This window comes from Ranitomeya variabilis, chromosome 3 (assembly GCF_051348905.1).
Source record: "Ranitomeya variabilis isolate aRanVar5 chromosome 3, aRanVar5.hap1, whole genome shotgun sequence".
Lineage (NCBI taxonomy): Eukaryota > Metazoa > Chordata > Amphibia > Anura > Dendrobatidae > Ranitomeya > Ranitomeya variabilis.
Window position 1 is genome coordinate 772,618,880 of NC_135234.1, and position 15,370 is coordinate 772,634,249.

Below are 15,370 nucleotides of genomic sequence, written 5' to 3' on the forward strand. Positions count from 1 at the left end.
AGTGAGGGAAGATATCGGGAGATTAGTTTGGACATATATGGAGGAGAAAGATTATGGACGGCTTTGAAGGTCAATGATAGTAGTTTGAACTGGACATGTTGGGGAATTGGGAGCCAAAAAAGGGATTTGCAGAGGGGAGAAGTGGAGAAATAGCAAAGGCAAAATGGATGTCAGGCAGCAGCGTTAATGACGGACTGGAGAGGTGCAAGGGTGTTAGCTGGGAGGACACAGAAGAGGATATTGCAGTAGTCGAGGCGGGAGATAAGGACACTATTATTTTAGTAGATTCATGATTGAGGAAAGGACATTTTTTGGAAATATTTTTGAATTGTTTTTTGAGGAGGTGTCAAGAGCTTGGATGTGTGGATTGAAGGGCAAGGCAAAGTCGAGGGTTACTCCGAGGCAGTGGATTTCCAGTACAGAGGAAAGAGTGATATCATTTATTGTGATGGATAGATTAGGTAGGGAAGGTACATGAGATGGAGGAAAGATGATGAGTTCTGTTTTGTTCACATTGAGTTTTAGAAAGAAATTAAGGAGGATATGGCTGATAGACACTTAGGGATTCTGGACAGTAGAGAGGTGACATCTTTGCCAGAGGTAGATCTGAGAGTCATCAGCATATAGATGGGTCTGGAAGCCATGGGACTTTATTAGTTGTCCCAGAACAAAGGTATAGATGGAGAAGAGTATGGGTCCCAGAACAGAGCCTTGAGGGACCCCAAAAGAGAGAACGGGATGAGGAGGTAGTGTGGGAGGTGCTGAATGTGAGATTAGAAGTACTCAGAAGATCCAGGAGAGGGCAAGGTCTTTGACTCCAGGGAAAGGAAAGATCTGTAGTAGGAGGCAGTGGTCGATTGTGTGAAAGGCAGAGGTCAGGTCTTGAATGAGGAATAAAGAGAATTGTTTGTTAGATTTGGCAGTAAGTCTAGGTTATTTTGGTCAAGGCATTTCGGTGGAGCTTTGGGGAAGAAACTGGGTTGTAGGCTGTCGAAGAATGAGTTAGATATGAGATGGAAGGAAAGTTCAGCATGGACATTCAGTTCGAAGAGTTTGGAGGTGATCAGGAGCAGCGGCATGGGACGATAGTTGAATGTAGAGGTCGAGTCGGGGGATGGTCTTTTCAGGATAGGTGACATGTTTGAGGAAGTTTATGAGGGAGGAGCAGTGGTCTGTTATACTTAGGCTTTGTGGTGGATCTGCAATAAAGACTTGTCTTGTTTGGTCAATCTTATTTTTGAAATGTGCAGCAAAGTCTTCTGCGTAGATGAGGGAGGTCAGAAGGGGCAGTGAAGCTAAAAGTGTTGAATAACTATTTGGGGTTGTGGGATAAGGAAGATACTGATAGTCCTCATTAGCAGAGGTGAGGGCTGAGTTGAAAGTGAAAGTTGCTGTTTTGAATGCAGTGAAGTCTTCCTGTGAATGTATTTTCTTCCAGCATCGCTCCGCAACCCTGGACACTTGCCAAAGGTATTTCGTGAGGTTGTTGTGCCGGGGTTGTCTATTGATTTGTCGCACTCTGCCATGCGCGAGATGGGCGACCGAGTATGGTGCCAGTTTGACATTGTAGAAAACAGTGGTACTGTCTGTGTCGTGGAGTGAAGATATGGAGGACACTGGTGGAATAGAATCGGAGAGTGTATGAATGTCTAGGTGTGCAAAATTTCAACGAGGGTGCACTACTTTCTGAACATGGGGGATTTTAAGGACAGCGATGAGAAAGTGAGTAAGTGATGGTCAAATAGGGAGAGATGAGGCTGTGAGATTAGTTAAGGAGCAGAGATGGGAGAAGTTAAGGTCTGGTGTACGTCCTTCCGTGTGGATGGCTGCAGAGGACCACTGTGTAAGACCAAAGAATGATTGAAGTGGTAGAAGTTTTGGAGGTTGCAGGCTTGCAGGTGTCAGTAGGGATGTTGAAGTCACCCATAATAATGGTGGGACTGTCAGCAGAGAGAAAGCGTTGAAACCAGGTGGAAAAGTGGTCAATTAAGGCAGTGATCGGAAGATAGATTGTGAGAGCTAAAGAGGTAGTGGATGACGTGGAGCTTATTGCAGATGGAACAGACGTTCCAAAGTGTTCCAGAAAAAGGGAGCAGCGGAGAGGGGTCACAGCAATTGGCTTTATATTACAGTAGATTTTAGTAGGTGGGAAGTGAGAGGAGAGAGAATTAATGGGGGCGTCAGCTGCGGAGGTCCAGCGCTGGGAGATATATTGCCAGCAGTGAGGAGAAGCAGAGAGGATGAGTGGAGGTGGGAGGAGAGAGGCCGGCCTGTTCTGTGTTCAGTAATAGGGATGTAAGATTGAGGAGCAGGTCTGCAAAATAAGTCAGGTGGGGAGGGGGAGATAATTATTTATTTGGAGAGCGCTGAAGTTTTGGGGTAGTGAAGGAGAGTGAGGATTAATGGAGCAAAAGCTGTAAGGGCGTAAGTAAGTGTGGGAGATAAAGGGGTGATGACAATTAACAAACAGTTGTAGCTCTCACCTTCTGGTCACTTCCGAGACATTTCTGGGGTATTTCTAATGTGCACTTACAAAAGGAGGGAGGCATAGTGGTGGTTATCTGCTGTGAATGTCCTCAGTTACATCCTGTATTATACCCCAGAGCTGCACTCACTATTCTGCTGGTGCAGTCACTGTGTACATACATTACATTACTGATCCTGAGTTACCTCCTGTATTATACTCCAGAGCTGCACTCACTATTCTGCTGGTGCAGTCACTGTGTACATACATTACATTACTGATCCTGAGTTACCTCCTGTATTATACTCCAGAGCTGCACTCACTATTCTGCTGGTGCAGTCACTGGGTACATACATTACATTACTGATCCTGAGTTACATCCTGTATTATACCCCAGAGCTGCACTCACTATTCTGCTGGTGCAGTCACTGTGTACATACATTACATTACTGATCCTGAGTTACATCCTGTATTATACCCCAGAGCTGCACTCACTATTCTGCTGGTGCAGTCACTGTGTACATATATTACATTACTGATCCTGAGTTACATCCTGTATTATACTCCAGAGCTGCACTCACTATTCTGCTGGTGCAGTCACTGGGTACATACATTACATTACTGATCCTGAGTTACATCCTGTATTATACCCCAGAGCTGCACTCACTATTCTGCTGGTGCAGTCACTGTGTACATACATTACATTACTGATCCTGAGTTACATCCTGTATTATACCCCAGAGCTGCACTCACTATTCTGCTGGTGCAGTCACTGTGTACATACATTACATTACTGATCCTGAGTTACCTCCTGTATTATACTCCAGAGCTGCACTCACTATTCTGCTGGTGCAGTCACTGTGTACATACATTACATTACTGATCCTGAGTTACATCCTGTATTATACCCCAGAGCTGCACTCACTATTCTGCTGGTGCAGTCACTGTGTACATACATTACATTACTGATCCTGAGTTACATCCTGTATTATACTCCAGAGCTGCACTCACTATTCTGCTGGTGCAGTCACTGGGTACATACATTACATTACTGATCCTGAGTTACATAGCGTATTATACTCCAGAGCTGCACTCACTATTCTGCTGGTGCAGTCACTGTGTACATACATTACATTACTGATCCTGAGTTACATCCTGTATTATACTCCAGAGCTGCACTCACTATTCTGCTGGTGCAGTCACTGTGTACATACATTACATTACTGATCCTGAGTTACCTCCTGTATTATACTCCAGAGCTGCACTCACTATTCTGCTGGTGCAGTCACTGTGTACATACATTACATTACTGATCCTGAGTTACATCCTGTATTATACCCCAGAGCTGCACTCACTATTCTGCTGGTGCAGTCACTGTGTACATACATTACATTACTGATCCTGAGTTACCTCCTGTATTATACTCCAGAGCTGCACTCACTATTCTGCTGGTGCAGTCACTGTGTACATACATTACATTACTGATCCTGAGTTACATCCTGTATTATACTCCAGAGCTGCACTCACTATTCTGCTGGTGCAGTCACTGTGTACATACATTACATTACTGATCCTGAGTTACCTCCTGTATTATACTCCAGAGCTGCACTCACTATTCTGCTGGTGCAGTCACTGTGTACATACATTACATTACTGATCCTGAGTTACATCCTGTATTATATTCCAGAGCTGCACTCACTATTCTGCTGGTGCAGTCACTGTGTACATACATTACATTACTGATCCTGAGTTACATCCTGTATTATACTCCAGAGCTGCACTCACTATTCTGCTGGTGCAGTCACTGTGTACATAAATTACATTACTGATCCTGAGTTACATCCTGTATTATACCCCAGAGCTGCACTCACTATTCTGCTGGTGCAGTCACTGTGTACATACATTACATTACTGATCCTGAGTTACATCCTGTATTATACCCCAGAGCTGCACTCACTATTCTGCTGGTGCAGTCACTGTGTACATACATTACATTACTGATCCTGAGTTACATCCTGTATTATACTCCAGAGCTGCACTCACTATTCTGCTGGTGCAGTCACTGTGTACATACATTACATTACTGATCCTGAGTTACATCCTGTATTATACCCCAGAGCTGCACTCACTATTCTGCTGGTGCAGTCACTGTGTACATACATTACATTACTGTTCCTTAGTTACATCCTGTATTATACTCCAGAGCTGCACTCACTATTCTGCTGGTGCAGTCACTGTGTACATACATTACATTACTGATCCCGAGTTTCTGTCTATCTATCTATCTATCTACAGGTCCTTCTCAAAAAATTAGCATATAGTGTTAAATTTCATTATTTACCATAATGTAATGATTACAATTAAACTTTCATATATTATAGATTCATTATCCACCAACTGAAATTTGTCAGGTCTTTTATTGTTTTAATACTGATGATTTTGGCCTACAACTCCTGATAACCCAAAAAACCTGTCTCAATAAATTAGCATATTTCACCCGTCCAATCAAATAAAAGTGTTTTTTAATGACAAACAAAAAAACCATCAAATAATAATGTTCAGTGATGCACTCAATACTTGGTCGGGAATCCTTTGGCAGAAATGACTGCTTCAATGCGGCGTGGCATGGAGGCAATCAGCCTGTGACACTGCTGAGATGTTATGGAGGCCCAGGATGCTTCAATAGCGGCCTTAAGCTCATCCAGAGTGTTGGGTCTTGCGTCTCTCAACTTTCTCTTCACAATATCCCACAGATTCTCTATGGGGTTCAGGTCAGGAGAGTTGGCAGGCCAATTGAGCACAGTAATGCCATGGTCAGTAAACCATTTACCAGTGGTTTTGGCACTGTGAGCAGGTGCCAGGTCGTGCTGAAAAATGAAATCTTCATCTCCATAAAGCATTTCAGCCGATGGAAGCATGAAGTGCTCCAAAATCTCCTGATAGCTAGCTGCATTGACCCTGCCCTTGATGAAACACAGTGGACCAACACCAGCAGCTGACATGGCACCCCACACCATCACTGACTGTGGGTACTTGACACTGGACTTCAGGCATTTTGGCATTTCCTTCTCCCCAGTCTTCCTCCAGACTCTGGCACCTTGATTTCCGAATGACATGCAAAATTTGCTTTCATCAGAAAAAAGTACTTGGGACCACTTAGCAACAGTCCAGTGCTGCTTCTCTGTAGCCCAGGTCAGGCGCTTCTGCCGCTGTTTACCTGGGGAATGCGGCACCTGTAGCCCATTTCCTGCACACGCCTGTGCGCGGTGGCTCTGGATGTTTCCACACCAGACTCAGTCCACTGCTTCCTCAGGTTCCCCAAGGTCTGGAATCGGTCCTTCTCCACAATCTTCCTCAGGGTCCGGTCACCTCTTCTCGTTGTACAGCGTTTTCTGCCACATTGTTTCCTTCCAACAGACTTACCATTGAGGTGCCTTGATACAGCACTCTGGGAACAGCCTATTTGTTGAGAAATTTCTTTCTGGGTCTTACCCTCTTGCTTGAGGGTGTCAATGATGGCCTTCTTGACATCTGTCAGGTCGCTAGTCTTACCCATGATAGGGGTTTTGAGTAATGAACCAGGCAGGGAGTTTTTAAAAGCCTCAGGTATCTTTTGCATGTGTTTAGAGTTAATTAGTCGATTCAGAAGATTAGGGTAATAGGTCGTTTAGAGAACCTTTTCTTGATATGCTAATTTATTGAGACAGGTTTTTTGGGTTATCAGGAGTTGTAGGCCAAAATCATCAGTATTAAAACAATAAAAGACCTGACAAATTTCAGTTGGTGGATAATGAATCTATAATATATGAAAGTTTAATTGTAATCATTACATTATGGTAAATAATGAAATTTAACACTATATGCTAATTTTTTGAGAAGGACCTGTATCTATCTATCTATGTAGAAAAAGAGGAACAGCACCAGAAAAATACCTTAAAGTGTGCACGCTTCCCTGACCAGCATTCTAATGGCCTTCTAGACAGTAGACAAAAAGGGAAACAGCACAAAAAGATGTAAAAAAAGGCCTTTAATGCCCTGTGGCGTGGCAATATTTCAGATAAAACAAATCCTTTTTCAAGCAAATCGCTTGAGAAAGGATTTGTTTTATCCGAAACGTTGCCACGCCACAGGGCATTAAAGGCCTTTTTTTACATCTTTTTGTGCTGTTTCCCTTTTTGTTTACTATCTATCTATCTATTATCTATCTATCTATCTATCTATCTATCTATCTATCATCTATCTATCTATTATCTATCTATCATCTATCATCTATCTATCTATTATCTATTATCTATCTATCATCTATCTATCTATTATCTATCTATATATCTATTATCTATCTATCTATCTATCTATTAATCTGTCTATTATCTATCTATTATCTATCTATCTATCTATCTATCTATTAATCTGTCTATTATCTATCTATTATCTATCTATCTATCTATCTATCTATCTATCTATTATCTATCTATCATCTATCTATCATCTATCTATCTATTATCTATTATCTATCTATCATCTATCTATCTATCTATCTATCTATCTATCTATCTATCTATCATCTATCTATCTATTATCTATCTATCTATCTATCTATCTATTAATCTATCTATTATCTATCTATCATCTATCTATCATCTATCTATCTATTATCTATTATCTATCTATCTATCATCTATCTATCTATCTATCTATCTATCTATCATCTATCTATCTATTATCTATCTATCTATCTATCTATCTATTAATCTTTCTATTATCTATCTATCTATTATCTATTATCTATCTATCATCTATCTATCTATCATCTATCTATCTATTATCTATCTATCTATCTATCTATCTATCTATCTATCTATCTATCTATCTATCTATCTATTAATCTTTCTATTATCTATCTATCTATTATCCATCCATCTCATCTGGGTTTCTTCAGATAATAAAGTACTAGATTCTGCTCCTTGCCGGATAATCATTGTAATGAATTCTATCTCTGGACCGGGCGCTTTCTGCTCTGCAGGTTCCACAGTTTATAATTTGCAGGATCAAATATTTGCTCATAAATTACATTTTGCAGAGTGACTTCAGTTTCAGGTAATCCCCAGATAACGAGCGCCGTCATGCATAATGTAACGCTGCGTCTGCTTTCATGTCACAGATCGCAGATATCCAGAGGACATGATACTCTGCAGCCGCTGCTAATGAGACGCGTCCTGTTTTATGCAGGATTTTTCTTGGTGTTTCTTCATCTTGAACATTTCAGTATTTTGATGTTCTTCTAATGTTATCTTGTTAGAATTTTACTAGTAGTTCCTGGAAGCTTGTACATGAATTGTGAGTGGCAGAAAAGAGTCAACTTCACAATGACAAGAGCGTGAATAGTAAATAATTCTGTTTCCCGGCTGATTTCTTCCTCTTTGTGTGGAACAAAACAAGGAGAAAGAACTAACAATGTTCTCTGGTCCTCTTATCACTGTACTTCATCCTTCGCTCCATTCATTCGTTCTGTGATTTGCTTTCATCTATGTGCCCCAGCTCTCAGTTTCTCCATCACACTCCTATTTCATTCATGTACCTGTCCCTTGTAGATGTTGCAGGACCTTACCAGTTGGTTCCTTGCACTTTCTTGGCTTCAGTTTGGTCCTGCAACATCTTCATCCCTGTCCAGCTGTCTCCTAATGTATCATGTATGATTCCATCTCTGTCCATCCACCGCTCCATCTCTGTCCATCCATGGCTCCATCTCTGTCCATCCACCGCTCTATCTCTGTTCATCCATGGCTCCATCTCTGTCCATCCACGGCTCCATCTCTGTCCATCCATGGCTCCATCTCTGTCCATCCACGGCTCCATCTCTGTCCATCCATGGCTCCATCTCTGTCCATCCACAGCTCCATCTCTGTCCATCCACGGCTCCATCTCTGTCCATCCACAGCTCCATCTCTGTCCATCCACGGCTCCATCTCTGTCCATCCATGGCTCCATCTCTGTCCATCCACAGCTCCATCTCTGTCCATCCACGGCTCCATCTCTGTCTATCCACAGCTCCATCTCTGTCCATCCACGGCTCCATCTCTGTCCATCCATGGCTCCATCTCTGTCCATCCACGGCTCCATCTCTGTCCATCCACGGCTCCATCTCTGTCCATCCACAGCTCCATCTCTGTCCATCCACGGCTCCATCTCTGTCCATCCAGAGCTCCATCTCTGTCCATCCACGGCTCCATCTCTGTCCATCCATGGCTCCATCTCTGTCCATCCACAGCTCCATCTCTGTCCATCCACGGCTCCATCTCTGTCCATCCATGGCTCCATCTCTGTCCATCCATGGCTCCATCTCTGTCCGTTCACAGCTCCTTCTCTGTCCATCCACAGCTCCATTTCGGTCTGTCCACATCTCCAACCCTTATTTATTTTATTTTTACTCTCTTATAAGGTGCTAATATTTCCACAGCCCTGTACAGACCTCATCATCTCTGTCACCATTGGGGCTCACAATCTATATTCCCTATCAGTCTTTGGGCTGTGGGAGAAAGAAGGAGAATCCATAAGAAACCTATGCAAACACAGGGAGAACATACAAACTCCTTGCAGATGTTGTCCTTGGTGGGATTTGTGTCAAGGACTTCAGTGCAGCAAGGCTGCAGTGCTAACCACTGAGCTACAATGCTGCTATGGCTCCATCCCAGTCCTGATACATCTCCAGCCCTTCCCTGACATGTCTCCAGCTCTGCTCTGCACGTCTCCAGCCCTGTCCGGCCATGTCTCCAGCCCTGTCTGGCCACATGTCCTGCCACATCTCCAGCCCTGTCCTGCCACATCTCCAGCCCTGTCCTGCCACATCTCCAGCCCTGTCCTGCCATGTCTCCAGCTCTGTCCTGCCACGTCTCCAGCCATGTCCTGCCATGTCTCCAGCCCTGTCCTGCCATGTCTCCAGCCCTGTCCTGCCACATCTCCAGCCCTGATGGGCCACATCTCCAGTCCTGTCCTGCCATGTCTCCCGCCATGTCCTGCCACATCTCCAGCCCTGACGTGCCATGTCTCCAGCTCTGTCCTGCCACATCTCCAGCCCTGTCCTACCACATCTCCAGCCCTGATGTGCCACGTCTACAGCCCTGTCCTGCCATGTCTCCAGCTCTGTCCTGACACATCTCCAACCCTGTCTTGCCACATCTCCAGCCCTGTCCTGCCACATCTCCAGCCCTGTCCTGCCATGTCTCCATCTCTGTCCTGCCACATCTCCAGCCCTGTCCTGCCTTTTCTCCAGCCCTGTCCGGCCACGTCTCCAGCCATGTCTCCAGCTCTGTCCTGCCACATCTCCAACCCTGTCTTGCCACATCTCCAGCCCTGTCCTGCCACATCTCCAGCCCTGTCCTGCCATGTCTCCATCTCTGTCCTGCCACATCTCCAGCCCTGTCCTGCCTTTTCTCCAGCCCTGTCCGGCCACGTCTCCAGCCATGTCTCCAGCTCTGTCCTGCCACATCTCCAACCCTGTCCTGACACATCTCCAGCTCTGTCCTGCCACATCTCCCACCCTGTCCTGACACATCTCCAACACTGTCCTGCCACATCTCCAACTCTGTCCTGCCACATCTCCAGCCCTGTCCTGCCACATCTCCAGCCCTGTCCTAGTGCAGCGCCCCAGAGTCCTGGTCGTTGCAGTACTGTTGCTCCACCACTAAGGGGGGCTATGGTACGTCTGATGGCACTGAAGGAGTTCACCTGACCAGGTATCACAGACACCAATACACTTCACAGTCTGGCCTCCAGGGGGAGCTAAGGGCGCTATGTATTAGGCCACTCCTCACAGTCTGGTAAAACTGGGGGTTAGATAGGAAGTTAGTCAGAAGCTGACTGGGTTGGAACCAGGCAACATCCTGTGGCAGAGGGTGTTGCAGGGGAAGATTCAGGGGGGTCCCTGTCAGGGGTGGAATCCTGACAGAGGCCTAGCGAACAGAAAGAACGTTACGGGACCGCGCCTGCACTTCATTGCGGCGGTACCTCAAGAAAGGACAAGAAGCGAGGTTTATTGTGCTGAGTGAGAAACGAGATCAACGCAACAAGGAGAATCACCAGTAGGAGTCGTGCTGTAAGACGAGGCAACATCCTACTGAGGCGCATAACCGGTGGCCGGAACGCCGAGGAAGTATTGAGCTCCAGGCCTTACTTCAAACCTACGGCAGGACAGTCAGTTCTGGGCGGGCTGTCTCACCCAAAATCACCTAAGCAGACACAGGGGGCAACATCTGGAGAGGGGCGACTCTAGGGTCCCGGAAGACCTCCGAGCCTACCCGTCATACGGGTGCGTCCTAGCCATATCATCTGGGGGACGAAACAGAACATCATAATCGAGTTGTGAGGGAACTTCAGAAACAGACACAACAGTTGTGAGGACTATCCCGTAAGCACAGCAGGGAAGGACTACAACACACAAGCGCTAGAAGGAAGGCACAGATTTCCACCTGCAAAGGGAACTCCGGAGGTGCCATCGGACCGGCCGGACTCACGCAGCCCGGTTAACCGTATTCCGGACTGAGGATCCTGAAGCCTTCAGTAAAGAGGTAAAGAGACTGCAACCTGGTGTCCTCGTTATTTACTGCGACCGGCACCACACCACAACAGCATCACTCTCCACCTTCATTGGACGCCCCTCAGCAGGGTCACGGGCCGGGTCTAGCCACCGTGACAACCCCAGAACTGAGACAAAGAGGCCCGGTACCGGGTACCCCTCAGCCCTGCGGGAGTGGGGGTGCTCCACTGCCACATCTCCAGCCCTGTTCCGCCACGTCTCCAATCCTGTCGTGCCATGTCTCCACCTCTGTCCTGCCACATCTCCAACCCTGTCCTGCCACATCTCCTGCCCTGTCCTGCCACCTCTCCAGCCCTGTTCTGCCACGTCCCCAGCCCTGTTTGACACAGCTCCATCCCTTTCCTGCAAATCTCCATCTTTATCCTTTTGTGACTCCTACTCTATCCTGCAACAGGTACACCCCTGTCCTCCCAGGCCTCAAGCTCTGTCCTTTAACGGCTTCATCTCTTTTCTGCCACATCTTCAGCCTTGTCCTGTCACATCTCCAACCCTGTCCTGCCGCGTTTCCAGCCCTATACTGCCACATCTCAATCCCTGTTCTGCCACATTTCCAGCCCTGTTCTGCCACATCCCCAGCCCTGTCCTGCCACATCTTCTGCCCTGTTCTGCCATGTCTCCAACCCTGTCCGGCCACATCTCCAGCCCTGTTCTGCCATGTCCCCAGCTGTTCCGACACATCTCCTTCCCTGCCACATCATCTTCCCTGTCCTGCCACATCTTCAGCCCTGTCCTACCATGTCTCCTGCCCTGTCCTGCCACGTCTCCTGCCCTGTCCTGCCACATCTCCTGTCCTGTCCTTCCACATCTCCAGCCCTGCCCCGTCACATCTCCAGCACTGCCCCGCCACATCTCCAGCCCTGTTCTGCCATGTCCCCAGCTGTTCCGACGTGTCTCCTGCCCTATCCTGCCATATCTTCTGCCCTGTCCTGCCACATCTCCAGCCCTGTTCTGCCATGTCCCCAGCTGTTCCAACACATCTCCTGCCCTGCCACATCTTCAGCCCTGTCCTACCATATCTCCTGCCCTGTCCTACCATGTCTCCTGCCCTGTCCTACCACGTCTCCTGCCCTGTCCTGCCACATTTCCTGCCCCCTTCTTCCACATCTCCAACTCTGCCCCGTCACATCTCCAGCACTGCCCCGCCACATCTCCAGCCCTGTTCTGCCTCGTCTCCAGCTGTTCCAACATGTCTCCTGCCCTGTCCTGCCACATCTTCTGCCCTGTCCTGCCACTTCTCCAGCCCTGTCCTGCCACTTCTCCAGCCCTGTCCTGCCATGTCTCCTGCCCTGTCCTGCCACGTCTCCAGCCCTGTCTTGTCATGTCTCCAGCCCTCTCCCGACATGGCTCCATCACTGTCCTGCCAAATCTCCATATCTATACTTTTGTGACTCATACTCTGTCCTGCAGCCGGTCCACTCCTGTCCTCACAGTTGTCAATCTCTGTCCTTTAACGGCTCCATCTCAGCTCTGCCACATATCCATTTCTCTCCGAACATATCTACATCCATGTCTGACAATGTTTCTAACCCTTTCTCGCCATGGTCCATCCCTGACCTTTCATCCATTTTCCTCTCCACCATACCTCTCCTTTCTCCCTTTTTTAATATACCCCATACCTCTGTTGTATGAGCTGCCCCCATTACCCCTTTATGCTCCTTCCCTTTTCTGGCACTGAGTCTGCTTTACCTGCCTCTCTCTACAGTACCAGGAAATGGAGCTGAGCCTTAGTACCAGACAGAACACAAGGACAGGAGCAGCCATTTTGTTCTAGTCCTGGATCCCTTTAAGAACTATATCTTGGACTTTTTGCTCCATTTCTTTACGTTGGTTGCAGTCACATAAGTATTTCTCAGGATGCAGAGTTTCCTCTGAACCTTCCCACTTTTTGTCTTCTTGCAGGCATCCTCTTCTCTGTGACAGTGATGGGCCCCGGCGTCGCTTTCATCCTCGGATCTGCCATGTTACGCTACTATGTGGACATTGACAAGCTCCCAGCCAGTGAGTGTGAACGCTGAGCCGGCATCAAAGCTTCACGACCCAAAAATAAAGGCGAGCTGACAGGCGTTGTGCTGCCGAGCGTCGCTGCCTTCTGCTGATCCATAAAACCTCTATTATCAGCCCGGCGAGGTGTCTGCGGCAGCATATGCCGCCATGTCAGCGTGCGAGACCTGCTCTCTGCAAGGAAACCTCAAGCTGCTGAGAGATGCCAAGTCTCTAGATGTATCTAGGTCAGACACCATGCTTCTGCTGAAGGCAACATCTCTCCTCGTAGCCATAGTGTCCCTGCACCACTGACGCATGCTATTGGAACATGACTTTTATTATATTTACAGGGCCAGTACACATACCCCCAATGCAGCCGCAGCTGATTTTTTTGATAGTTAAACCACAATCAAAACGACACCAAGCCTTTTATGTGCAACTACTCAAAAATCAGTCCATAATGAAGTCCTGCAAAGTTTATTACCGTATATCAGTTATGGCCACCATGTAGTATGATGTCCCAGACTTGCCTTCCTCACAGATGCACACACATTGCCCCCTTACACAGTATGATAATACCCATACACAGTATGATCCCCCAGTGCTAACACATAGTATGATCCTACCTATACACAGCATGATGCCCCCAGTGCCCCAACATAGCATGACCCTACCTATACACAGCATGATGCCCCCTCAGTGCCCCCACATAGTATGATCCTACCTATACACAGCATGATGCCCCCTCAGTGCCCCCACATAGTATGATCCTACCTATACACAGTATGATCCCCTCAGTGCCCCCACACAGTATGATCCTACCTATACACAGTATGATGCCCCTCAGTGCCCCCACATAGTATGATCCTACCTATACACAGCATGATGCCCCCTCAGTGCCCCCACATAGTATGATCCTACCTATACACAGTATGATCCCCTCAGTGCCCCCACACAGTATGATCCTACCTATACACAGTATGATGCCCCTCAGTGCCCCCACATAGTATGATCCTACCTATACACAGCATGATGCCCCCTCAGTGCCCCCACATAGCATGATCCTACCTATACACAGTATGATCCCCCAGTGCCCCCACATAGCATGATCCTACCTATACACAGCATGATGCCCCCTCAGTGCCCCCACATAGTATGATCCTACCTATACACAGCATGATGCCCCCTCAGTGCCCCCACATAGTATGATCCTACCTATACACAGCATGATGCCCCCTCAGTGCCCCCACATAGCATGATCCTACCTATACATAGTATGATGCCCCCTCAGTGCCCCCACATAGTATGATCCTACCTATACACGGTATGATGCCCCTCAGTGCCCCCACATAGTATGATCCTACCTATACACAGTATGATGCCCCCTCAGTGCCCCCACACAGTATAATCCTACCTATACACAGTATGATGCCCCCTCAGTGCCCCCACATAGTATAATCCTACCTATACACAGTATGATGCCCCCTCAGTGCCCCCACACAGTATAATCCTACCTATACACAGTATGATGCCCCCTCAGTGCCCCCACATAGTATGATCCTACCTATACACAGCATGATGCCCCCTCAGTGCCCCCACATAGTATGATCCTACCTATACACAGCATGATGCCCCCTCAGTGCCCCCACATAGTATGATCCTACCAATACACAGCATGATGCCCCCTCAGTGCCCCCACATAGTATGATCCTACCTATACACAGTATGATCCCCTCAGTGCCCCCACACAGTATGATAATACCCATACACAGTGTTATTCCCCCATATCACCTCCACACAGTATGATCCTACCTATACTCAGTATGATGCCCCTCAGTGCCCCCACATAGTATGATCCTACTTATACACAGTATGATGCCCCCCTCAGTGCCCCCACATAGTATGATCCTACCTATACACAGTATGATGCCCCTCAGTGCCCCCACACAGTATGATCCTACCTATACACAGTATGATACCCCAGTGCCCCCACATAGTATGATCCTACCTATACACAGCATGATGCCCCCTCAGTGCCCCACATAGTATGATCCTACCTATACACACAGTATGATGCCCCTCAGTGCCCCCACATAGTATGATCCTACCTATACACAGTATGATGCCCCCTCAGTGCCCCCACATAGTATGATCCTACTTATACACAGTATGATGCCCCCTCAGTGCCCCCACACAGTATGATCCTACCTATACACAGTATGATCCCCCAGTGCTCCCACATAGCATGACCCTACCTATACACAGCATGATGCCCCCTCAGTGCCCCCACATAGTATGATCCTACCTATACACAGTATGATCCCCCAGTG

The 15,370-nt window shown here is 47.2% G+C and overlaps 1 protein-coding gene across 5 annotated transcripts in view; it reads left to right on the top strand.

Annotated features, from left to right (window-relative positions):
- The window catches only part of SLCO2B1 (solute carrier organic anion transporter family member 2B1), a 218,952-nt gene that overhangs the window by 122,520 nt on the left and 81,062 nt on the right, over positions 1 to 15,370 (top strand). For all 5 annotated transcript variants that reach the window (XM_077298837.1, XM_077298836.1, XM_077298835.1 and 2 more), the window contains exon 6: positions 12,957 to 13,055. In XM_077298837.1, the coding sequence (XP_077154952.1) occupies positions 12,957 to 13,055 (99 nt within the window). The remainder of the gene's footprint in view (positions 1 to 12,956; positions 13,056 to 15,370) is intronic.